Raw genomic sequence first — 24,793 nt, forward strand, 5'->3', positions numbered from 1 at the left:
GAACAGTGACTGTTTTTATATTGTCAATATTGCTGTACAATGCACTTCATTTATACTGCAGGAAATAATGCACAGAGCTATTTTAATATAACATTGTGTAGAAAATTAGCTCAAAGGGGAAATGTATATAAATAATCAATTAATTAGAATTATTTACCTCAGCTGCCAGTAGTAACTGTAGCAGAATTAATATTACAACCAACTAATCTGTTCGTCCAGCGAACATTCTGTATAATTTTGTCAACTTTAAGAATGGATATTTTCATGGCCACAGAAAATAACTTTCTTACAGTAATGCATTACAACATGTAGCTATAGATCTGATCGTAAAAGGGACACTATACACAAGCAGTGAGAGTACCTGAAACTCATGTAATTTGTGCACATACGTTTTATCAACTAAACACTAACACATAACTAATCTAGACAAACAATCAAACATGAAACCAGAGAATGCAGCTATGGAAAATGAGAACCACCTGAATAATGGAGTCTACAGCTTATTCTAAACCTCTGTTTCATTTAGTTAAATATACATTACTTGCATTGCCTTGGCTGTGAACGAGCGTCCGGATGTAGTCTCAAATGAAAGTCGTGATGGTTTGGAGTTTCAGTGATGTAGAAGTTGCGATCACCGGTTCTTCCGGGTTTAAAGAGTGATGGACTCCAAAAATATGTTTTTCTGACTCTGTGGTGGTCGGGAGAGTTTTCTCCAAGTTGGAAAGTGAAGGCATGGCTGTAGTTAAGACCTGCAAGGCTCGACTGCACCAGCCCAGGGAGGGTGATGAGAGCAGAGACAAAAGACAAAAACCCCAAAAAGCCCTAGGTGATCTGAGGCCTTATAATTTCAAAGCAGGTCATACCTCTCACGATTTGAGTGAGCCAATGAGGAATGGTACCTGGAGGGAATGGAGGGAAATTTTACAATCCTAACATTGTTCTGCATAAGAAACTCGATTGGGTGTTCAAGAGAAGAATCTTCATTAGTATAATGCTAGTGTGTAGCATAGGTATCAACATGTAACATACATTCTCATTTAGTTCATGGAAATATGAACTTGTAGATATCAAACATGGCATAGGTAAGGTTATATTAACTAGTGATCAATCATAACTAGGGCTGTAGCTATCGAATATTTTAGTAATCGAGTATTCTACCAAAAATTCCATCGATTAATCGAGTAATCGGATAAAATGCGTTTTTGCTCAATTAAAGTGCAATATTAATTATGCAAGAGAAAATAAGACTACTGGGTCTCTTAAAATGAACAACTTCGTTTCCTTTTTTAGAAAAAAAATATTTTTATTTTTTAAATGCATTCAATGCAATGCATTCATCAAAAATAAACATTTAATTATTACCCATTGTTTCTCTGTCTGTACTTGTACTGTGAACAATGACAAGAAAGTTGACAAATGAATTAAGTGCCATTCAGTTGGGGTTTTAAATAAAGCATTTTCTGAGATGCACATTAAACATTAAACACACAAAAAAATAATTTATCTTTTAATTATTGAAAATTAAGCAAACTTAACTTTTTGGTAAACAAAGGGGATTTACTATTAAAAATAAAACATGGAAGAAATGTTGTGTGATTAAACCTTAAAAAAAATAATGTTTGATTTTATTTTTTTGTAGTAGGATATATACATTCTGCTGAACAATAGTAATACATCTCTGGCAAATACTTGTCTTTGAACCGGACTTTTATTTTGACGGGTTAACGTACCTTTACAGTTCTGTTGTGACGCTAGTTTTACTCAAATCAAACAGTCAAATGCTCATGAAGTGACTGTCAGAGCAGTTTTGGAGATGTTGTTCATGTGTTCACGTCCTTATTAGTGAGACAGCAGACGGAGCGTCACTCGCGCTTCAGTGTGTGTAAAGTCGCGCTTCTGCCCCATTCAATAACAGAGACACGCAGAACATGCAGGATTCATATTTAAATAGTCTGTTCCGGTTTAATATTTACAGATATTAGTCCATATCGAGATTTGGTGTAAGTGCAATGACCTATTTTTGATTAATTCATTCAAAATTTGGCAAAGTCCGTGCCATTCCGCGTTAAACTGTAAATTCCGTTTTTATGACTGGATTCCGCGATTCCCTCCGCGTTTTCTGCATCACAGAAATCCTACGGCCCTAGTTGTGGTATGCCAGCTCTCTTGCAATGGACATACATTTGCCCGCGCCCTCAAATCAAAACAATGCTGACTCCTTGCAGTGTGCAATTTCAGACGCTGCGCTTGTGTCTCCTTCCGATTTGTGGGTGACGTAAACGTGTTGTGTCACATTAAAAAAAAAATCATTGCAAAAGAACCTGACATGAGATTTAAAATAAATTAAAAGAGGCTTCGAGGCAGAGGAATTTGCCTCGATCATTTTTTGTAATCGAGTTACTCGAGTTGCTCGAGGAATCGTTTCAGCCCTAATCATAACGCATGCATAAATAAGTACACAAGACCATATACAAGAATGTAATAATCATACACAATGACCTGGAGATATGCATGATAGGGAGGGCATAGAAAAAACTGTCTATGAATTAAATGAAAGAAGTCATTTCATATAGCAGTATGTGTGTGTTTTAGAGATAATTAAGTAGGGAGGAAGATTCTCTCTACATACTTTTAGGTTGTAAAGTTTATCTAATCTGGCTGAGGTATCCCGGCCTGGAGATCATTCACAGACATATAGGCACCGAGTCTGGTGTTGGGTGAGGGCTCTGTGATTGTTTGTTAATGAATAGTTGATTTGTTAATTCTAATGAACAGTTGTGTGTCTAATTGGTCCAAATGCTACAATTGTTCATTGTTTTTGTCTTTTTAAATATAATCTATTTCAATTTGTGAAATTTGCCATGTTAATTTCCTCTGTAGAAAAAAATCTAACTTCCACCTTGCTCTTAGAAACATTCTCAAGTTATGCTGGAAAACATAATCATCAAATTTTACACCACCATTGTCATGAAAGTAAAACTGGGACAAACTAAATACTACACAATTTCGGAAATTCATGTCAGCTCATGTACTTTTCACTCAAATTCCGAAGCTGAAAATATAATTTATGAACAAATTATTAAATTAGAAAAGTGGAGAATAGCAGGCCTGTTGAATGGTGCTATAATTTATATACAGTCATCTGTACATTTCATTATAGTCAAAGAACCCTTTCCTATATACCAGTGTAAGGGTGGTTTCCCTACAGTGGTTCAGGCTGTTGGATTGCCGAAGGACTAAAAAAAGTGTTATCAGCATATTGTTATAAAACTGTACATTTCTAGTCTATTACCACCCCCTGCCATTTATACCAATGACAGAAATAAGCGCAGTTACAATAGCTAAATATGTGGGAGAGCGTTGCTATTAAGTGACTATATTGTATTGCAATAGGTAGCACTTCAAAGTTAATATTGAATCAAGACTAGTTAGCACATAATTAATAATTGAAATGGTTTAATAACAATATTTTGTTATGGTTACACTTGAATTGGTTACAAAATAGATGAAGGATGGTAAACATATAGTTAATTGTACCCAACAAGTATGTAAAATATTACCTGAGAAGGAAAGAGAGAGGGGAAGATAGAGAGAGAGAGGTCAAGGCCCCGAGAAGAGAGCTCCAGCAAAGAAAAGCCAGAAGAGAGAAAAGAGCCTAGAGCAACAGTTACAGTCTTTTTTTATCCCTTCCTTGACCATGTGACTGAAAACCAAATGTGAGACATTCAAACTGACCAATCAGCAGATTACAGTTTCACCCATTGTGCAAAAGGTGTGACAATTAGCAGACCCTCGATGTAAACACATGCTAAGCTTCATACACTGCTGATGTCACACACACACCCAACCACAAGCACGCACACACCATCACGCAGTGAAGTTGTGTCTGCTGCGAGGTGCAGTGGAACAGATGTTTCTGAGCAGCAGATGTGTAATATGTTTCCTGCTGTCAGTATAGACCAGGCAGATGACAAGCCTGCGTGGAGCAAGAGAAATATGCTGAGTGATTATTACACACTCACACACAGACAATCCGGTTAAATGCCGTCTGTCACACACACACACAGACTCCACTCATCACTGCAGCCACCAATTCGACCAAATGGATAGATATTTGTATTTATTTTTGTACTCATTCTCATAGAGAATTGAAGCTTAAAGTGGTTTAATTAGCATCGTATATAACTACATACTCAGTATCGTTTGTACAACTTTGCAATAGGCCTACATTTAAATTTTATGTAAATGCAGATAACATACTCTGATGTTCAAAAGTATGTGGACTGTAAGTTGTACAAAAACATTTATTCAGCAAGTAAAACGTTAGACTTATATTGTTGTAAAATGATTTATGTTAGGGCTAAACAATTCTATTCAATAAAGAATTCTATTATATATATATATATATATATATATATATATATATATATATATATATATATATATATATATATATTACAATTTCTACTAAAATATTAAGCAGCAACATCGATAGTAAAAAGAAATGTTTCTTGAGCACCAAATCAGCATATTATAATGATTTCTGAAGGATCATGGGACGCTGAAGACTAAAGTAAAGGCTGCTGAAAATTCAGCTTTGCCATCACAGGAATATATTACATTATACAATGTATTAAAATAGAAAACCGTTACATTAAATAGTAATAATACTTCAATGTCAAACATGTCTAATGACAAACTTGTATTACTCTTTGAAAGAAAATTTGGATTAAACTAAATTAACCTAAACATTTATTTATTTGCAACTAAATAAAAAAGCTAGATTACAATGTAATGTTTGGGAACACTTGGTGTAAATGGGTCTTCAATTTACAGTAAGTAGTTCATAACCTCTGGACAGGGTGAGAGTACAGTTCTGAAGTGTTGTAAGGTTGTCTGTGTTTGTGTGTGTGAGAGAGGAATGATGGACGAGTGTGTGTCAGCCCAGAGAGTGTGTGATTAATTAGACTGGGCTTGTGTGGGTGGCCACGGACTCTTGAGAGCCGAGGATCATTGCTTGTTTAAAATGTTCCCAATCACCCTTATTGATCCTCTCCCAAAGGAGGCCAATATATTGTCAGTGAGGGAAGAGTGTGTGTGCATGTATGTCTACACATCAGTGTGTTACATGCAGTGTGTATCAGAATGAAATTTATTCAGCATATTTCTATCAGTATTAAATACCATACATGTATGCATTCAGTGGTTCTCATCTAGGGGGTTGTGACCCAAAACAATTTATTACAGATCTGTTACCAGACAGAACAGAAAACAATGCTAAAGAAGATTGACAAGATTAATCATGTATAAGCAGTGGCATTGATTGAATACACATAGGAAAATAGTATTTTCTCTTACAGTGCATAGATGAAATGGTAAAATATATAGGCGTCGTGCAGTATTCGTTTATTTTTTAAATTCTGGTCACTTGGTAGAAGCAAGTCAAATTAGACATACAAACGTAGACAGGTTTCATGACAGTTTCAAACTAATCAAACTAAAATAAAGATAAGAAACTAAATTAAATGTGCGGATAACTTGCAATATAACCAAATTGCAATGTTTTGTGCACTTAATTATTATAACATAAATTCTACTTTAGTATTATATAAATTATGGAGCAAACAGAACCATTAAAAAGGTTGGGGTCAGAAAGATTTGTTTTAAAGAAATGAAAACTTTAATTCAGCAAGAATCCATGAAATTCATCAAAAGTGACAGTAAAGACATTTATAATGTTACTAACGATTTATTTGTTCTATTGTTCAACTTCTATAAAAAAAAATAACCTTACCAATCCCAACCTTTCGAATGTTAGTGTATGTATGTTAAAATGCACAATCAATTTGTCAGTCAATTTTCATTGTAATGCAATGTCTGATTCTATAGTGTTGGATTGGATTACCATCAATGTTAAATTTGCGAATTGTAGCAAAACCAGTTGAGAACCACTGTACCATCTCTACCATGACCTTAGCATTTGAGATTATTGAGAGACCATCTTTTCCACTTAATACTCTCTATGGTGCCAACCATGTGGTCATGGAAGAGTGGAATCATGGGAAATGAGAACCCTAAAAGTACTCGGATTGTAGAAGGGGGGTCGTATGAAAATGAATTCTGTTTCTTCCTTTACTGTGGCATACCTGTTTTACATATTTTCTATTTCCAAATGTAACACTCAGAAGAAGGATTCAAATTTTTTGTTCTGAAAGAAAGAGATTTTTCTTGTCCTTTCTGACCTGTAGGGGTCTTCTGTGAGAAATGGGGTTGCATTAATGTACCTCACTCAAACCCCCCTTTATTTCTCGCCATCACTATCTTTCTTTCACTCTTTCCCCATCCTCCCTCCTCCCTTTTCTTTTTCCTAACCCTGGAGAGCCGCTTTGTCTTGCCCTGATTCACGCTTTTTGAAAAGGTTGAACGTTGTCAGACACTGCCCGGGCCTCTTCCCCAGCCCCCATTCATCAGGCAGGCACTTAAGTGAAATATTATAAATAATCTACAGTATTGAAATCTTTTATCAGCTGTGTCACTTTCATTATTCAATAAGCGATTAGTAACAGTCTCCCAATTTAGCCATTAAGCACTTGTGCGTGGGGCCGGGGAGTGCTGTCATGCCGTGGGCCTGCTGAGGGATAAGGCTGTCAGCCTCTTTGTTATTCATGAGCTCCACCGGCCAGGTACCATGCTCCTAGAGCTTTATATAACACACACATACTGTCAGGCTCGGGAACTGTGCTCATAGTGTTTTATAGAGCATGCACATATTTACATGTACTCTCATAGTGGTGCTTGAACACTGCATTTGTTGCTAATATCTTATGTGACAAAACCTAGTAAAAACTTTGGGTCATATTTCATTCCAAAATCGAAATAAATATTATTTTGCTGAAAGAAAATGAAATTTATTTTAGAACCATTAATAATGCATTGTAACATTATTTTCATTAGTTAAGTTATAGTTTTCCCTCTGAATTCGAATGACTGTAATACAAAAAAAAAAAAAATCCCATTAGCATTACTGTAATAAAAGAAAATCATTGCTCTTGTACAAAAACTAATTTATGCATATTTAAATACAATTGAATACAATTACATTGTACAGTAGCATCGCCACATAATATATACAATTTATCCATATGACTTGAGATCTATTTCATAAATTGATTTGAGAACAAATAGTTCTTTTGAATTGGTCTTTTCAATGAATTAACTGAACCCAATTTTCAAAAGCAGCCCGAATGATTCTTTCACTAAATTGGATTGATCCTGTTCTCAAGTTCAACACACTGACAAAGTGATTCAGTCATTAAATCATGGATCATAGATCATTCTTTTTATATTTGGGTGAAATGTAACCTACATATGTTTTCGTAGGCTCTATACAGTTAATAGGTTTTGGAGTTTTACTTTCATCATTAAGCTGGCGCTTTTTTCCATTTGATGTAATTTAATGTGTAAATAAAATATTGTTCTTCAGTATAAATGAGACTCTAAATCACTTTAACATTGGAATCATTTGGAAGTCATAACGACATCCTACAGTTGTCTTCAAGATCTTTTACTGTATCTTAAATGCTGGTTGTAACTGATTTAGGTGCACCGTTTAAGAAAAGTGTCCCTAAACGCACACAATCTCAACATGCCGATGATTCTCAGCTAACATTATAGCAGTTCAGGGGTCTTTCTCTAATTTCAGCTCACCTGCTCTTCTCCTTTTTCTGAGACAAAGTCTTCTCACACACGTTTTTCTTTCATCCCCCTGAAGATCAATCGATCCCAGCATGCCGAGCACATCCCCCCCCACCCCACCCGCTGAAAGCCCAGCACTCAAATGGCAAACTTACTGCACGGATGATCACAGTTTATCAATTACCGCTGAGCTGTACGGCCCTAAGTGGCCCTTGTTAAGTAATTACTATGTTTGATAAGAGCAAGAGAATGTGAGAGCCTTTGAAACCGGATCAGGCAGACGGCATGGGCTCTGCACTGCAGAGGGACAGCAAGAGCCTTATGAATGCCTTGATGATCACACAAAGACATGGATACAGGAAGAGCGATACATTTTAAGCAGCAGCCAGAAAGAGAAAGACATTCCATAAGATGGCGGGGGCCTCACAGGTGTCCTCGGCTGGAATTGATCTGGCACGTGGCCGCAACTTTTAATTAAAGCATTCTGCAGGTGAACAGCTCTGCACTGTTACTGGCAGGAACAAAGTGAAGATGGGCTTATGGCTTCCTAATGGTATGGGAAAAGGACTATTTATATCTTAAACTCAAAGTTGCTCTCTGTGATCAACAAAGGCTATTTTGAAATGTCTTTTAAGCTCTACAAATGATAGCGAGAAAAAGATGTTAAGAGCAGACATTCATGGAATTGATGTTACTAGAAGGCGAAGAATGGTTTGTGTGTTTGATCAAGCATAGCACGTAGACAATAAGACTGAGTAAATCTATCCCATACACTTTTTACAGAGTCTATTGTGTGGAAAATAGCTTGATTCCGGGCCACGTTATTGTAGTTTTTTCCTCTCTGATGCTGTGCACATGGAAAGGACTGGATGGGATTACTGTTGTGTAACAAATGTCCCCTTAGGCCTAAGGGGAAAAGAGTGAGGCTGCATAGAGCCGAAGAGACTTCAGGTCAGTTGTCAGCACAGCTGGGAAATGAGCAGTTATTTAAAGAGATGAAGCTAGACCTGTGAACACAGTGAACTGAGAAATAAATTAGTGAAACTGGATTTTGCATATCACGGTAATTTTAGAAGAATTTGTTTTAGTGAACAGATTTGTTGTATTATTATTATTATTTTAAAATGGGGCATCTTTCTGTTAGTATTTTATTTTGGTTATATGATGGTCACATTAAACTTTCTTGCAAACTTTTCACCATGCCTCCACCTTTTTCTTCTCTCTTTTTTTTTTTTTGAATCCTTTTGCTTTTAAAATGTGTCTGTTTGTTTGTTTGCTTGCTTGTTTGTTTGTTTTACCCCTGTCCTAAATCCAGACTTATAAATTATAGACTTAGATAAATTATTACATTTATTACAACACTGTGAAATAAACATGCACATGGTGAAATAAACACCTCTCTTAAAAAACTAGCAAATATAAGATGCGTAAAATAATTAAGGTTTGACCCTAATAGGGTGTATATAGACGGTTTCATCGGGCGCACGCGCCTGGACCTAAGTTAACTTCCGGTCTGTGTTGTGTATATCGGTCTGGCTCCAGTGCCTTCTACAAACGCAGTTAAAGTCAAGGTGATGAGTACACTGAAGTTGGGGTCAAGTGGTTGTGCTGTGGGATGTGTTTCCCATACATTTATTTATTTTCGCACTTTATGTCTAACGTATGCTTTAAAACATCTCCTGCTGCCAAAGAATGAATTTGCATTTTCATTAAGTCCGCCTGATCCACGCGGAAAACATATGTTGTTTGTTATCAAAAATTATCTACTCTAGAGGGACTTGGCTGTTGTTATTGATTCTATTTGGAAGTCTACCGGAAGTTAAGTTAGGTCCAAAAAAGCGCGCATGCGCAGTAACGTTTGTTTATGTTGTGGCCGTTGAAACCGTCTATATATGTGTGTATATATATATAATGTATATATATATTAGACTTGTGCCGGTATTCTGTAATGTGATATATTGCGGTGATTAATATGCACAATATTGTTATCGTGGGCACTTCTAAATACCGTGAATAAATATACATAACAAATTATTCAGAATTTGGAATGCATTTTAAGAATAGTATTCCCATCAGCTGCTTAAAATGCACATCGCTGTATGCTGCTGGAAAGAGCGCATGCGCTCTAATGTAAACAAGCTCGAATGAGAAGCACATGGAGGAACACGTGAGAGAAGTGCTGAATGAAAGCACATTCACTCTCTGACAGCAGATGGCGCTAAATGCACCCCTTACCCTGTAAACATAAAAATAATCTTAAATAATCATTCAGATTTGTGTTTTCCCTATGGTGTTTATTACAGAGCCAACTACTGAAATATTTAGACTTAATAGGCTATTTATCTTCTCTTTTTTAAAAAAAAATCTGGACTAGAAAATCCCGTGGAAATAGTTTGAAAGTGTTTTGATCTTTTATTGTTCATTCACACTTTACATTATGGCTTCATTAGTTAGCATAAACTGCCAATGAAAAAAATATTATTATTATTCTGAACATTCATTAATCTTAGGTATTACAATATTTAATACCACATTGTTAAAATTGAAAGTTGCAACTGTGTTATTTAATGAGCTAACATGAACTAAGACTTGTATTTTTAACAAAGATGAATAACTTCTAGTAAATGTAGCTATTGCTCATTGTTTCAGAATCAGAATCAGAATGAGCTTTATTGCCAGTTATGTTCACACATACGAGGAATTTGTTTTCGTGACAGAGCTCCGCAGTGCAACATAACAGCGACAGAACAAAAAACACAATAAGGAATAAAAAATACAAAAAAATACAAATAGGTGGGTAAGGATTGACAATATACAAATTGACAATGTATGGCAGGTATATTAAAATGAGCATTTATGTATGTACATGTATACTATGTGGAAAAATTTTAACTGTACGCTAAGTATGTGTGTTTGGATAAATAAGTGTATGTGTATATAAATATAAATATAAGTAGTATAGTGTGTTCCATGTATGTACATGTATATTATGTGCAAAAGATTTACGTGTACGCTAAGTATGTGTGTTGGATAAAAAGTGTAGTGTATATAAATATAAATAGTGTAGTGTGTCCCACAGTTATTATCAGCTGTTCATAAGATGGATTGCCTGAGGGAAGAAACTGTTCCTGTGTCTGGTCGTTCTGGTGCTCAGTGCTCTGTAGCGTCGACCAGATGGCAACAGTTCAAAGAGGGAGTGTGCTGGATGTGAGGGGTCCAGAGTGATTTTGACAGCCCTTTTGCTCACTCTGGATAAGTACAGTTCTTGAATAGATGGGAGGGTTGTACCGATAATTCGCTCAGCAGTCCGGACTACCCTCTGTAGTCTTCTGAGGTCAGATTTAGAAGCTGAGCTGAACCAGACAGTTACTGAAGTGCAGAGGATGGATTCGATGATGGTGGAGTAGAACTGTTTCAGCAGATCCTGTGGCAGGTTAAACTTCCTCAGCTGGCGAAGGAAGTACAACCTCTGCTGGGCCTTTTTCACAATGGAGTCAATGTGAATGTCCCACTTCAGGTCCTGAGAGATAGTGGTGCCCAGGAATCTGAATGACTCCACTGCAGTCACAGTGCTGTTCATGATGGTGAGTGGGGGGAGTGCAGGGGGGTTTCTCCTGAAGTCCACGATCATCTCCACTGTTTTGAGCGTGTTAAGCTCCAGGTTGTTGAGACTGCACCAGACAGCCAGCTCTTTAACCTCCTGTCTGTAAGCAGACTCGTCACCGTCCTGAATGAGGCCGATGAGTGTGGTGTCATCTGCAAACTTCAGGAGCTTGACAGAGGGGTCCTTAGATGTGCAGTCATTAGTGTACAGGGAGAAGAGCAGTGGGGAGAGAACACAGCCCTGGGGAGCTCCGGTGCTGATTGTACGGGTGCTGGATGTGTATTTTCCCAGCCTCACTAGCTGCTGCCTGTCTGTCAGGAAGCTGTTGATCCACTGACAGGAGGAGGTTTGGGATGATCGTGTTGAAGGCAGAGCTGAAGTCCACAAACAGGATCCTCACATAGGACCCCGGTCTGTCTAGGTGTTGCAGAACATAATGCAGTCCGATGTTTACTGCATCGTCCACAGACCTGTTTGCTCTGTAGGCAAACTGAAGAGGATCCAGCAAGGGTCCAGTGATGTCCTTCAGGTGGGCCAGCACCAGTTTTTCAAATGACTTCATGACTACAGACGTTAGAGCCACAGGCCTGTAGTCATTTAGTCCTGTAATTTTGGATTTCTTTGGGATGGGGATGATGGTGGAGCGTTTGAAGCATGAAGGGACTTCACACAGCTCCAGCGATCTGTTGAAGATCTTTGTGAAGATGGGGGCCAGCTGGTCAGCACAGGATTTCAGACAGGCTGGTGTAACACAATCTGGGGCCTGGTGCTTTTTTCCTTTTCTGCTTCCTGAAGACCTGGCGCACCGCATCCTCGCTGATCTGTATTGCAGGTGTGGGGGAGAGGGGGGATGCAGGAGGTGTGAATGGTGAGAGTGCTTGATTGGAGAGGTGTTCAGGGTGGGTTGCAGGAGTTGTGAGTGGTGTGAACAGTTGTTTGGAGAGGCATTCAGGGTTGGTTGCAGGAGTTGTGAATGGTGAGAGCGGTTGATTGGAGAGGTGATCAGGATGGGTTGCAGGAGCTGTGAATGGTGTGAACGTTTGTTTGGAGAGGCATTCAGGGTTGGTTGCAGGAGTTGTTATTGGTGTGAACGGTTGTGTGGAGAGGTGTTCAGGGCAGGTGATGGGTGTTCTTTCAAACCTGCAGTAAAACTCGTTCAGATCGTCTGCCAGTCGTTGATTTTCCACAGTGCTGGGGGGTGGTGTCTTGTAATTGGTGATCTTCTTTAGGCTTTTCCACACTGATGCGGAGTTGTTCGAAGTGAACTGAGTCCTTATTTTTTCAGAATAATTCCTCTTTGCCACTTTGATCTCCTTTTCCAGTGTGTATTTAGCCTGTTTATACAAGACATTGTCCCCCTTCACGTAAGCATCTTCTTTGGCCTGACGGAGCTGTCTGAGTTTTGCAGTGAACCACGGTTTGTCATTGTTGAAATTTAGTTGAGTCTTGGTAGGAATACACATATCCTCACAGAAACTGATATATGATGTTACGGTCTCTGTGAGTTCGTCCAGATCGGTGGCAGCAGCTTCAAAAACACTCCAAGCAGTGATGTCAAAACAAGATTGTAAATCCTGCTCTGCTTCATTAGTCCATCTTTTTACAGTCCTTAATACAGGTTTAGCTGATTTTAGTTTTTGCCTGTAGGTCGGTATAAGATGAACCAGAAGGTGACCAGAACGTCCCAAAGCTGCTCGTGGAACAGAGAGAAATGCATCCTTTATTGTTGTGTAACAGTGATCCAATATATTACTGTCTCTTGTGGGACAAGTAACATGCTGTCTGTATTTTGGCAGTTCACGGGAGAGATTGGCTTTATTAAAGTCCCCAAGAATGATTAAAACAGAGTCTGGGTGTTGTTGTTCTATCTCTGTGATGTGCTCAGCGAGTTTCTGTAAAGCTGAGCTCACGTGCGATTGAGGAGGGATGTAAACACTAACCAGAATGAACGAATGAAACTCCTGCGGCGAATAGAACGGCTTGCAGTTAATGAAGAGCGTTTCGAGATTTGAGCAGCACGTCTTCTTTAACACAGTTACATCTGTACACCACCGTTCATTGATGTAAAAGCATGTCCCGCCGCCGCGCGATTTCCCCGTTGATTCTGCGTCGCGATCCGCTCTAAACAGCTGAAAGTCCGGCAGATGGAGCGCGCTGTCCGGTATGGTGTCATTCAGCCAAGTTTCCGTGAAACACAGAGCAGCAGAGTGAGAGAAATCTTTATTTGTCCGAGAGAGCAGAAGCAGTTCGTCCGTTTTGTTGGGAAGAGAGCGGAGATTTGCCAGATGAATGCTAGGCAACGGCGTTCGAAATCCGCGTTTTTTTGAGTCTCACGAGCGCTCCCGCTCGCTTTCCCCGCCTGCGCGTCCTCTTGAAGCGTGTGATCAGCGCAGCCGCTCCGCCGACAAGAATGTCTAGCAAAACATCAGAATAGTCGAAAACCGGTGAAATATCGGGAGATGTGTGTTGCCGAATATCCAGCAATTCGTCCCTGGTGAAACTGATTGCAGGAATATAACTAAAGACAGGACAAACTAACAAAAACACAAAAACAACTGCAGAGCATGTCACGGAGGCAGCCATCCTGTATCGGCGCCACTCGTATATGTTTAGCTGTGCATTTATTGAATGAGCACTATGGGATGTCCGAACTGATTACACAATCTTTTATGTATTGCACTGTATTTTATGTAAAATCATTTTCTATTTTTAAACTGTCTTAAATTCATTTTAAGTCAATTTTAAATCATTTTCATTTTCAAGTAAATTGCTTGTTTTATTTTTGTGATTATTTTTCTTCATGTGTACGAAATGTGCTATGTAAATAAACTTGCCTTGCCCTGAATGGTAATGCATTAACTAAGGTTAACAAAAAAGTGAAAAAAAAAGTGAAGTGACATTCAGCCAAGTATGGTGACCCATACTCAGAATTTGTGCTCTGCATTTAACCCATCCGAAGTGCACACACACAGAGCAGTGAACACACACACACACTGTGAGCACACACCCGGAGCAGTGGGCAGCCATTTTTATGCTGCGGCGCCCGGGGAGCAGTTGAGGGTTCGATGCCTTGCTCAAGGGCACCTAAGTCGTGGTATTGAAGGTGGAGAGAGCACTGTACATGCACTCCCCCCACCCACAATTCCTGCCAGCCCGGGACTCGAACTCACAACCTTTCGATTGGCAGTCCGACTCTCTAACCATTAGGCCACGACTCCCCTACAACTAGGTCTTATTGTAAAGTGATACCTATTGGTTTTTTGTTATAAGAAAAAAAGTCATTTAACCTGTTATACTGTATTATGACCACTTTTTTAAAACAAAATTTCAATACCGTGATAATACCGTATACCGTGATAATAGCAATATCAATTAACCGCAACAGGTAAATTTGATACCGGCATATCCCTAATATATATATATATATATATATATATATATATATATATACTAGAGAGACAACTTAGTTCATATGTCATCTCAAGTATTTAAGTGTTTTTACCAAGAAAGTAAATATAACATGAATGCAATATTTTTGTGAACATTTCCAATCAGCCTGTAAAGTTATGCAAATGTAACAAAGTGTCACTTATACCATTTTCATTTCCATCACAGAATGCAGTTAAAGACAGTAACTAAATTGGTGTGGTAACTAAATTATTTTATGAAATGCACAGATTTATTCATTCATCTTTATTTTTCATTCACGCGCTCTGCTTGATAACATGGACATAACCTGTTTTGTCTTGCAGCTTTCCACTCTGACGGTGCATTATTATGCCTTTTTAAACTAATGCAATGTGTTTTCAACCCATGCTTCAAACCCACTGACTTCATTAGCCAATTAATAATTTATGCATAATTCTCATTTGTTTGAACATTTGCACTTTTGACTGCTGACTGCAGTTCATCCTTTGTTTTTCACCCTGCCTTTCTCTGTCATATATATTTCGCTTCTGTGATACTTCTTGCACATTTCCCAAATATTTATGTTTTTGGCTCCTCTCCTTTCTCTTTTGTTTTTTTTTGTCTTCTTTTCTTTCTCTCCATCTATTCCTCTGCTTGTCATCAGATGCAGCCAAACGTAGGGCATGGAAACTAAATCGCGTCGGTAGTCTGCGCAACATTTACAGCAGTGCTTCCAACACTGAAGGTAACTAGCTCCAGAAAACAGACCAAGGGGGGAGTCAGCATACCCCTTTTTTTTTTTTTTTTTTTTTTGACAAGCCCCTCACAAATGCGGCGAGACCCTGTGATTATGCTTTAACCTTCTGTCCTCCCTCATCGATCTCCCTCGCAAACCTCGCTGCACAGCACTTACAGTTTTAGGGCATGTAACGATTGTAAAATGATGCTTTGTTTCCATAATTGTGGCTGTTCGTGTTACAGTGTCGTGTTTGATATTTGATCATTTAATGTAGTGATGGTACATTGGATAATGTCATTTGGTGATATTGGACTCATTGTGGGAGGTGACATGCGCTTTGCCCCCTCCCCTTCCTACACCCCCTTTCCCATGACTCCACCCCTTCCCTTGCTTTATTTATTTGTTCACATTTTCCCTGGAAGTGAATAACTCCTGTAATATTTGCCAGGTTATTAATGCTAGATGCTTGAATAGGAAGGGGATAATATTGGAATTAATGACCTGTGTCACAAAGCAATACTGTGTGCTTTGACATTTCGCTCTGTTAATTTGTGTTTCCAACCATTCAACTCTTCTACTGTACCCCCGAGCACTGCCATCTGGGCCTTGTGGAGGTAACACCCCCTGCATCATTTCTGTTCATGCTGCAATCTTGCTCTCCAAGTTGATTGCGTGCCGTTTGTTGGTAAAGGTTGCCTGTGTCAGAGTTCACAAATTTCCTTGTCGCTGCAATATGCCTGAACATTGGCAGCGCAAGAATTGAAAAGCATGAAAGTGATTGGATGCTTTTGGTCTAAATTGTGTGAAACCTAATGATTGCCCTATTAGTGGCTTGTGGAATATTGAAAGCAGTACCAGGCTCCCAATAAATGATAGCTGCCCCATTGTAAAGTTTAAGGGCGAAATAGAGGGGAGGGGTGTCAGCCTGATGCCCTGTCATCACAGTTTTTGTATTTCACAGTTGTTTTCTTATTAATTGTGTGCTAAGGGGAGGGGGCAAAGCTAATCTTCATATTTGCCTCCAAATTTCATCTTTCTGCATTGTTGCTCTTCATAATTGTCAAATACCCCCCTCTCCCCAACAGCACTGCGATTTAATTAGGGTGAGAACATTACTGCTGACCCCAGAGGGGCCGGTACCTTTGAAGGGTGGGTCCAATCTAACTGGGATTCTCCAGTGATCCCACCAACCCCCAAACCTTGCAAATAATAATAAAAACCATCAAAAATTAATAAATAATAGGCTCAGACTCGCCAGACATTTTTTGTTGATGTTTTGAGTTTGACTTTTTCTGTAAATGAGCACATTTTCTATTGTCTGCTTGTTCCTTTGGTAATACCTCTTTTTTAAGCACTCTGGCTGCCAAGCATGTCTTCCTGTAAAGGAGGAATTTAGGGATTTGAACACAAGCCTCTTTTACAGCGGTGAGGGCGGCCTATGGCCCTGCGGGACCTTTAATATGACTTGTATGATAGGAGTCCAATTAGGCCTGTGATTGACTAAAGGAGAGGAAATGGTGTTGCTGCACAGATTTCCCGCTGATTAAACTTGTGAAATGGCCTCACGGGGAGATGATTCAAAGAGCTGTCTCAGAACATAGTATAGCTGTAAGAGAAGTCTCACAGACAGATGGGGGTTAAAGACTTGTTTATGGGGAAAAAAACATTTGTTTTTAACTTACTTTTGGCTAAATTAATGATTCAAAGAGGCAGACTAGCAGAATAATGTCTGGTACACGTTACCACTTATTCTAGCAAGATCTGCTCACTTAAGGCCCAGACACACCAAACCATCATCAGAGAACTAGAGGCGACAAAATCTGACTGTGGTGTTGCATCACATTGTATCTTAGCCGAAAAGTTACTCTTGAACACACGGCAGAGACTACATCCAAAAGCCATCTAGTAGAACTTATGTTTTATGCCTGCATGAGCGAAACCTCAGACTGTGGATAGAGGTCGACCGATATTGGATTTTGCCGATACCAATAGCTAGGTTGGACCACACTGGCCGAGACCGATTAAATAACTGACATTTTTTTAAATGGATACTGAACAAAAACTAAAATAGTGATTTTTATTTATTTTTTTAACTGTACTGAATCATACTAGTAGTAGTAATAATAAAAGTAATAATAATAGTAAACGTTGAAATTAGCACAAAATCAGTTTTATTTTTTCCTAAATTCTGTTATTTCCATTAGAATTTTTCTGGATTGTGTATTTTTCTGTTTAAATTTTTCTCCACTCTGTTTTAACAGTTAAAGCTTATTAATCAAAAAGCAAGTCTAATTAAAACTATGAAACTTGTAGATTTTCACATCAATTTAATAAAAGTTTAACAAAAATTACATATTTAGGGCCCTATGAAATGTTTTATTTTTTCCATATTTTTTATTGTTACCAAATTCTGTGTTTTATTATGTCTAATTATTTGAGTCCATAAAACAACTTAATTTATTCATTTTTTTCTTTAAGAAGCCTTATGATTTTTCCCCCTCTCAAAAATGATGTGTTGTGTATTAAAAATATTCTAGATATCAAATGAAGACATGAAACATAAATTTCATTTATCTTTTAATTACTGAAAATTAAGCCAACTTTTTTTTTTTTTTGCAAACAAAGAGGATTTACTATTACAATTGAAACATGGAAGAAATGTTGTGTTATTATTCCTTAAAAAATAATGTTTGTTTCATTTTAGTAGTAGTAGTAGGCTATGTACATTCTACTGAAAAATAGACCGGACATTTATTTTGGCAGGTTGCCGTGAATACCTGTACAGTTCTGTGTATGTGATAATACGAGGCTAGTTTTACTCAAATCAAATGGTCAGGCCATCCTTAAAAATATTCTTGTTTGCCGTAACCTGACTGACCCTGTCAATTCAGCACCGACTCAATTTTTTATTTTTTTTTTTGCTTTTAGTTCGACCGACTTGCCGATTGTAAATTTGCGTTAAGACCGACCAATTATTTTTTTACTATTCAAACAACTAATACAAACGCAATAAAATACTATTAATTATATTTAAGTAAGTATTGTAGATATATAAATTGCCTTGGCCTACATACAAATGAAGGCTATCTTCTTTAATAAAAAAAAAAAATCCTTGACGTCATCTGTGTTTACACGGATGTCACGCTGTGGCCTGTGCGTTCGCTTCATCTCATACTCTCACTTACTGTCAGAGTCAACGGTTCGCGCTTGGTAATGATGGCTGCGGCTGCAGTAAACTAAATGTTCGCGGTCACTGTTCAAAGTCATACGGGTTCGGGCACCATAATACATCTAAAAAAATTCATTAAAACAGCTCGACACCGCTTTAACTTGGCACAAAGTTCTGGAAAAACTGTGCCCAGATCTTTTCCCATCCCTTCTCCTCTCTAGTCTAAAACCGTGACCGTGTCGAATGTCACTTTATGTTCGAAAATCTATTGCACGAATCAAGCACGAATCAACCAACACAAGTTTCGAAAACGAAAATAAGAAAATGATGTTAACGACCTTTTCTCGGAGCGCGCCCAGGTTTTTTTTTTTTTTTTTTTTTTTTATTGAACAGGCGTCACACAGCAACTGCAGCTTCGGACAAACACGCATAACAGCAAATAATACTTCTGCACAATGTTTCTCTTTTTACAACAGAAATGTGAATTCAGCCGGTATTCAGTCTCATACAGTTTCGGGCTTGAATCGCCTAGGGCTGTCAAAATAGCTGAAAAAACTAAATTCAAATTTTTTACTTAAATATGATCAAAATTCGAATTGTATTCGAATTTTAAATGCATAATTTCAGTTAGGGTGAAGAAAAGCTTTTTGCTTCTCTTCTGAGGCTCAAGATAGCTCATCGAGCAAAATATTATTGCATGTTTATTCAAAGCATTAGAATACATGACTGTGAAAAAAAACATATTTAAAATAATGTTTATGAACCAATTATTATTAATTAAGTTGCTTAAAGAACTATAAACAAAACAACATCATGTATGCATGCATTGTTAAATAAATGAAAAAAGGGCGGAAAACCAGTCACACAGGATACATTTTTTTCATTTAAAAACACGAGATGCGCGAAATATGCGTTCTGTGTGAACGGCTTGGTTTCAGTTTTGATGTAAACAAGATCTTCTCCACATTGATTTTTTTTTTTTTTTTTTAAGTGGCTTCAACTGGATAGGCTAACATAACCTTATAATGCAATGACACATATATTGTCATCGCATCTAGTGCGCGTACACGAGGTGAAAGATGAGAAAGCAGATACTGCGTGTCGAGCTCGTCTGCCTTTGAAAGTTGTGTAGACACAGCTGTGCGCGCCGCGAGATGGAATGGAACACGTACCGGGGCTCATAAGGCAGCTTCCTTAATGCACACCTAAAATTCATATGCGCATTCGAATGTGTATTTATATTTACAGTTCTCTCTCCACCTTCAATACCACGACTTAGGTGCCCTTGAGCAAGGCATCGAACCCCCAACTGCTCCCCGGGCGCCGCAGCATAAATGGCTGCCCACTGCTCCGGGTGTGTGCTCACAGTGTGTGTGTGTGTTCACTGCTCTGTGTGTGTGCACTTCGGATGGGTTAAATGCAGAGCACAAATTCTGAGTATGGGTCACCATACTTGGCTGAATGTCACTTCACTTTCACTTTTCACTTTCACTTTCATTTTAAATTCGATGAATATTCTAAAAAATATTTTTTTTGATAGCCTAAGAAAATTGCCTATGCGATTTTTTTGTTGTTGTTGAAATTTTATCGTAAACACAGCCATGTTGAAGCCTGCAGTAAATGTTTTGCATTATAGCAGTCCACTCTGCTTATTGTTTTTCGAAAATGTTGCACTCCTGTTTGTCATTTTGCACGTAACTTCACGCCAATAAATCATCAGAAATATTGGTCTTTACCAATATATTGAATCTTTACATTCGTCCTGCCTGTTGTCTGTGGATTTACCTATATTTGGTGTTATTTGCCGTATAAAACTTTAGACATGCAAAATCGATTTTACAATCGATTCAATGAACACTCGTCACTCAAATCAAACAGGATTTTTTTCACATAAGTGACAACCCAAGAAAGCAAAGTAAACGTTCTCTCATTTGTAGGTTGCATTGATACGTAGCGGTGGATGCAAGTAAAACAGTACCTCATTTTTTTCTCTCACCTGAAATTCATGCAATAAACATGTTTTTGACAAAGATTTAAATTTGTTTGTGGTCTATATAGCCTGCATCAAAATGAGGTTTGCAATGATGCGCCCGAAGGCACGGGTTGAAGACCCAGTCAGTGACGTCACAATATGCTAATTTGTTTAAATTCATAACGACGTCATCACCATCACAAAAATTTACTTTTTTTTTTTTACATTGAAACTTGAAAAAAAAAAATAGACCGACCTACAGACCCTTTTTAAAAAAAAAAATTACTGTTACTGCAAACCAAAATATTTTTAAGGATGGCCTCAGAAGCTCATGAAAGCTCTCTCAGAGCAGTTCTGTAGATGTTGTTCATGTTTTTTACGTCCTCATTAAGAGAGACGACTGAAGCTGAAATCACCACGAGCATCACGCGCACTTCAGTATACGTGTAATAAATGAAACCTTGCGTCTGCGCCATTCATTAGTCACGCAGAATATGCAGGATTCATATTTAAATCAACTTTTGAGGCTTAATAGTAAAAGATATTAGTCCATATAAAATTTGACAATTTTGAATTTTTTAAATTTGAATTTAGCCAAAATTCTGTGACATTCCGCTTTAAACTGTGAATTCTGTTTTTATGACTGGATTCCGCAATTCCATCCGCGTTTTCTGCATCACAGAAATCACAGGGCACTACAAGTTTATCTTTAAGGGATACCAGCTGTCTATGAGAGATTGTGTTGACTAGTTTATACTAGTTTCTAGGTTGTTTCCTGTTCCTGTTTCTCATTGGCCTTGTATATGCAATAGGGAGTGTGGGGTTTTCCACTTCATGGCATTTTGGCCTTAGGGATGACTCTTTTGTGTGTGTGGAGGGGTATTACTTCCCTGATTACTTCATTATGTAATTGCCCCTCCAGAGTAAATTATAAACAGAATGTGTAGAGTGTGTGATCTCTTACTGCCTCAGATCGTGTTTCGGATGGGATGCCCTTTGATTGTGACACACCATCACATCTCATCAATGTAGGTTCTCTGTTTGAGACATCTGCGTGTCCCTTCCATTGCTGTCCCCTCTGATCATCCCGTCAATGGCCTTTTGTTCCTTACACTTTCCAAATGTTGACCCTCAGTGCCGTTAAATAACCTCCTTTCATTTCCCTGTACTCAAGCTCCCGAGATAAACTCTTGAAAAGGGGGCTCTCATTCTCGCTCTCTCATTTAGTCACACACACATTTTCCTAATTGTCTCATGATTGGCCCATTAACCTAACCAGGGCCCTGGATAGCAGATCCATATGTCAGTTTGCCTAGGGAGTGTTGTGGACAGGACCAGCAGCATGGTTGGAAATTTTTGGGAGTCTGGTTTGTAATTAGTGGCATATCCTGACCAGGGTCACGGGGTATCAACATATTCAAAGATCACTTACAATACTTCATGGGGAAAATATGGTATTTGTGTTGTTGTAGCTGTTGATTAGTAATCATCTTGAATACTTTCTTCCCTCCGATCTAGAACAAGAGGACAACTTTGAGTTCATCATTGTTTCTCTGACTGGACAGACCTGGAATTTTGAGGCAACATCTTATGAGGAGCGGGACGCATGGGTTCAGGCCATCGAGAGCCAGATTCTGGCAAGTCTGCAGTCCTGTGAGAGCAGCAAACAGAAGGTAGAAAAAAAACTGTATAGTGGATGTGTTACTTGATGCTTGACCATTTTTTTTTATTCAAAGATACCCTAAAAATGCAATTTGCACATACAGTAACCTGAATACACCTCTTCTATGCAGGGATAGGGGAGTATAAAGTAAAAAAAGCTTTATTTATAAGAATAAAATGCGGAAGTGCTGATGTTTTATTAAATGCAAAGATAATTAAAATGCCACACCTCCTTGTTATAGGGCTAAATATATGTACATATGACTAAACAGTATATCATACATTCATGTACACATTTAGAAGCTGTAATTACTTTTGTTGTAATATTACCCTTTTGCAGTATTACATTCCTGCTTCACAGCTACAGTCTTAACTCTCAACCCACTGTGTGTTTATGCCCCAGGCCAGGGCAAATTGCATTTACCTGGACCTTCTACCGAGTACTTCTATCCTTTTTATTTGTTTCCCCTTTTTTCTCCTGCTTTTGAATCTCATTTCTGCATGAAATGCAAAGTGAAATGTTGCTGTGTAGTCAGAATTGTCTAATCATACTTCATAACATGCCTTATAAGTCATTACCATTCAGATAAACTTTAACTTTCCTGAATGTGCCCACAGTCTCGTCTGAGCAGCCAATCAGAAGCCATGGCTCTGCAGTCGGTCAGGAACATGAGAGGAAACACACGCTGTGTGGATTGTGAAGCCCAGAGTGAGTTTTGTTATAAACTGAGATTTATGAATCATTGATGTACTGATCTATGTATATTGATCGGTCTAAATGGTGCAACACCCAGAATGACCTTCTCTATCCTTACATATAGAAAAAATAAGGTTATATGCTATATGTATGTGGTTATGCTGTATATAAACTAAAGGATTTTTTCATTGTTTCTGTCTCTGTTTATCTGGTGTTCTCAGACCCTGATTGGGCCAGTCTGAACCTGGGGGCTTTGATCTGTATAGAATGTTCAGGCATTCATCGCAACCTGGGTACTCACCTGTCCCGTGTCCGCTCTTTGGACCTGGACGAGTGGCCTCTAGAGTTAATCAAGGTCATGTCGGCCATCGGCAATGAGTTGGCTAATAGTGTGTGGGAAGCCAATGCTCAAGGACGCCTAAAGCCGGCCCCTGATGCCAGCAGGTACACGGTTACATCATGTCCTCTTTCAAACAAGTATCTGTTTGAGCTTTTCTCAAAATCAATGCATTCTGTCATTATTTGCACTTCATATAAACAAGGTGCTTATTTTTACTTTAAAAAAACATTAGCTTGATTTTTCTTTGGTGAATATGCATCATCAAACCAACAATTAGAGTTTCAAAAATGTAATTTACAAAATACTGTACTATGTAACGTATTTTCCGGACTATAAGTCGCACTTTTTTTTCATAGTTTGGCTGGTCCTGCGACTTATAGTCAGGTGCTACTTATTTATCAAAATTAATTTGACATGAACCAAGAGAAATGAACCAATAGAAAACATTACCGTCTACAGCCGCAAGAGGGCGCTCTATACTGCTCAGTGCTCCTGTAGTCTACACTAAGCAGCTTATAGCGCCCTCTCGCGGCTGTAGACGGTAATGTTTTCTCTTGGTTCTTAATAAATGCGACTTATAGTCCAGTGCGACTTATATATGTTTTTTCCTCGTCATGACGTATTTTTGGACTGATGCGACTTATACTCAGGTGCGACTTATAGTCCGAAAAATACGGTTTTGTATATAATGCTGAAAGTGTCAATAATTTTAATTCTAAATTAATTTAATCAGTTACAATATTATTGTAAAACTATCTATCTATCTATCTATCTATCTATCTATATATATATATATATATATATGTGTGTGTGTGTATATGTGTGTGTGTGTGTGTGTATTTATGCATGTATGCAGTCAGTGAAAGTGTAAAAACGTATTTCTGTGGAAAAGCGTAAAATCAGATTTTTCCTTTTTCTTGCTCCTCCATCTTTAGCAGTGTAATTATCGGCAGAGAGGCTTTAGTCCCACCAGCCATCATAACAAATTAGTGCTGACTGCTAGCCGCCAAAATATCGACTTCCCATTCCACGCTGGGCTCATTAGTCACCTGAAGCACCTTTTAATTGCTCCCCTCCTTTCTGAAAATCTTTCGATATGGATCCGCCATTTTCTGCCGCCCGTTGTCAATGTGCTAATGCGATTATAGTTCCTCATGTAGCTGTTTATTTATGTACGTGAAGGCATGTGGCCCCCCGAGTGGGAAGAGGAGATTACAGAGAGGGTCAATATTATCTCAATTAACCACGGTCCTGCAGTCATCTCTCTACTCGTCCTCAATACTCCTGCTGAAATAGACGAAGTGTAATTCAGTTTGATTCTTTCATGTTTTTGACTGGAACTAGCTTTTGACATTAATAGTTGATGTGTAATACATTTATGGGCAGAGAAGATACATCTAAAAAACAAACACCTTTTCCGTTTAACTTAAGCACATACATTTTATATCGACACTTCAAATGTCGCAAAAATTAGTTTGAAATCACTTTGTGGTGTCACATGACAGAA

At 38.3% G+C, this 24,793-nt stretch overlaps 1 protein-coding gene across 4 annotated transcripts in view; it reads left to right on the plus strand.

Annotated features, from left to right (window-relative positions):
• LOC132152012 (arf-GAP with GTPase, ANK repeat and PH domain-containing protein 1) overlaps nucleotides 1–24,793 on the plus strand; it is a 182,629-nt gene that overhangs the window by 141,762 nt on the left and 16,074 nt on the right. For all 4 annotated transcript variants that reach the window (XM_059560631.1, XM_059560630.1, XM_059560628.1 and 1 more), the window contains 3 exons: nucleotides 22,106–22,260; nucleotides 22,868–22,958; nucleotides 23,168–23,390. In XM_059560631.1, coding sequence (XP_059416614.1) covers nucleotides 22,106–22,260; nucleotides 22,868–22,958; nucleotides 23,168–23,390 — 469 coding nt within the window. The remainder of the gene's footprint in view (nucleotides 1–22,105; nucleotides 22,261–22,867; nucleotides 22,959–23,167; nucleotides 23,391–24,793) is intronic.

Source organism: Carassius carassius, chromosome 10, assembly GCF_963082965.1.
Source record: "Carassius carassius chromosome 10, fCarCar2.1, whole genome shotgun sequence".
Lineage (NCBI taxonomy): Eukaryota > Metazoa > Chordata > Actinopteri > Cypriniformes > Cyprinidae > Carassius > Carassius carassius.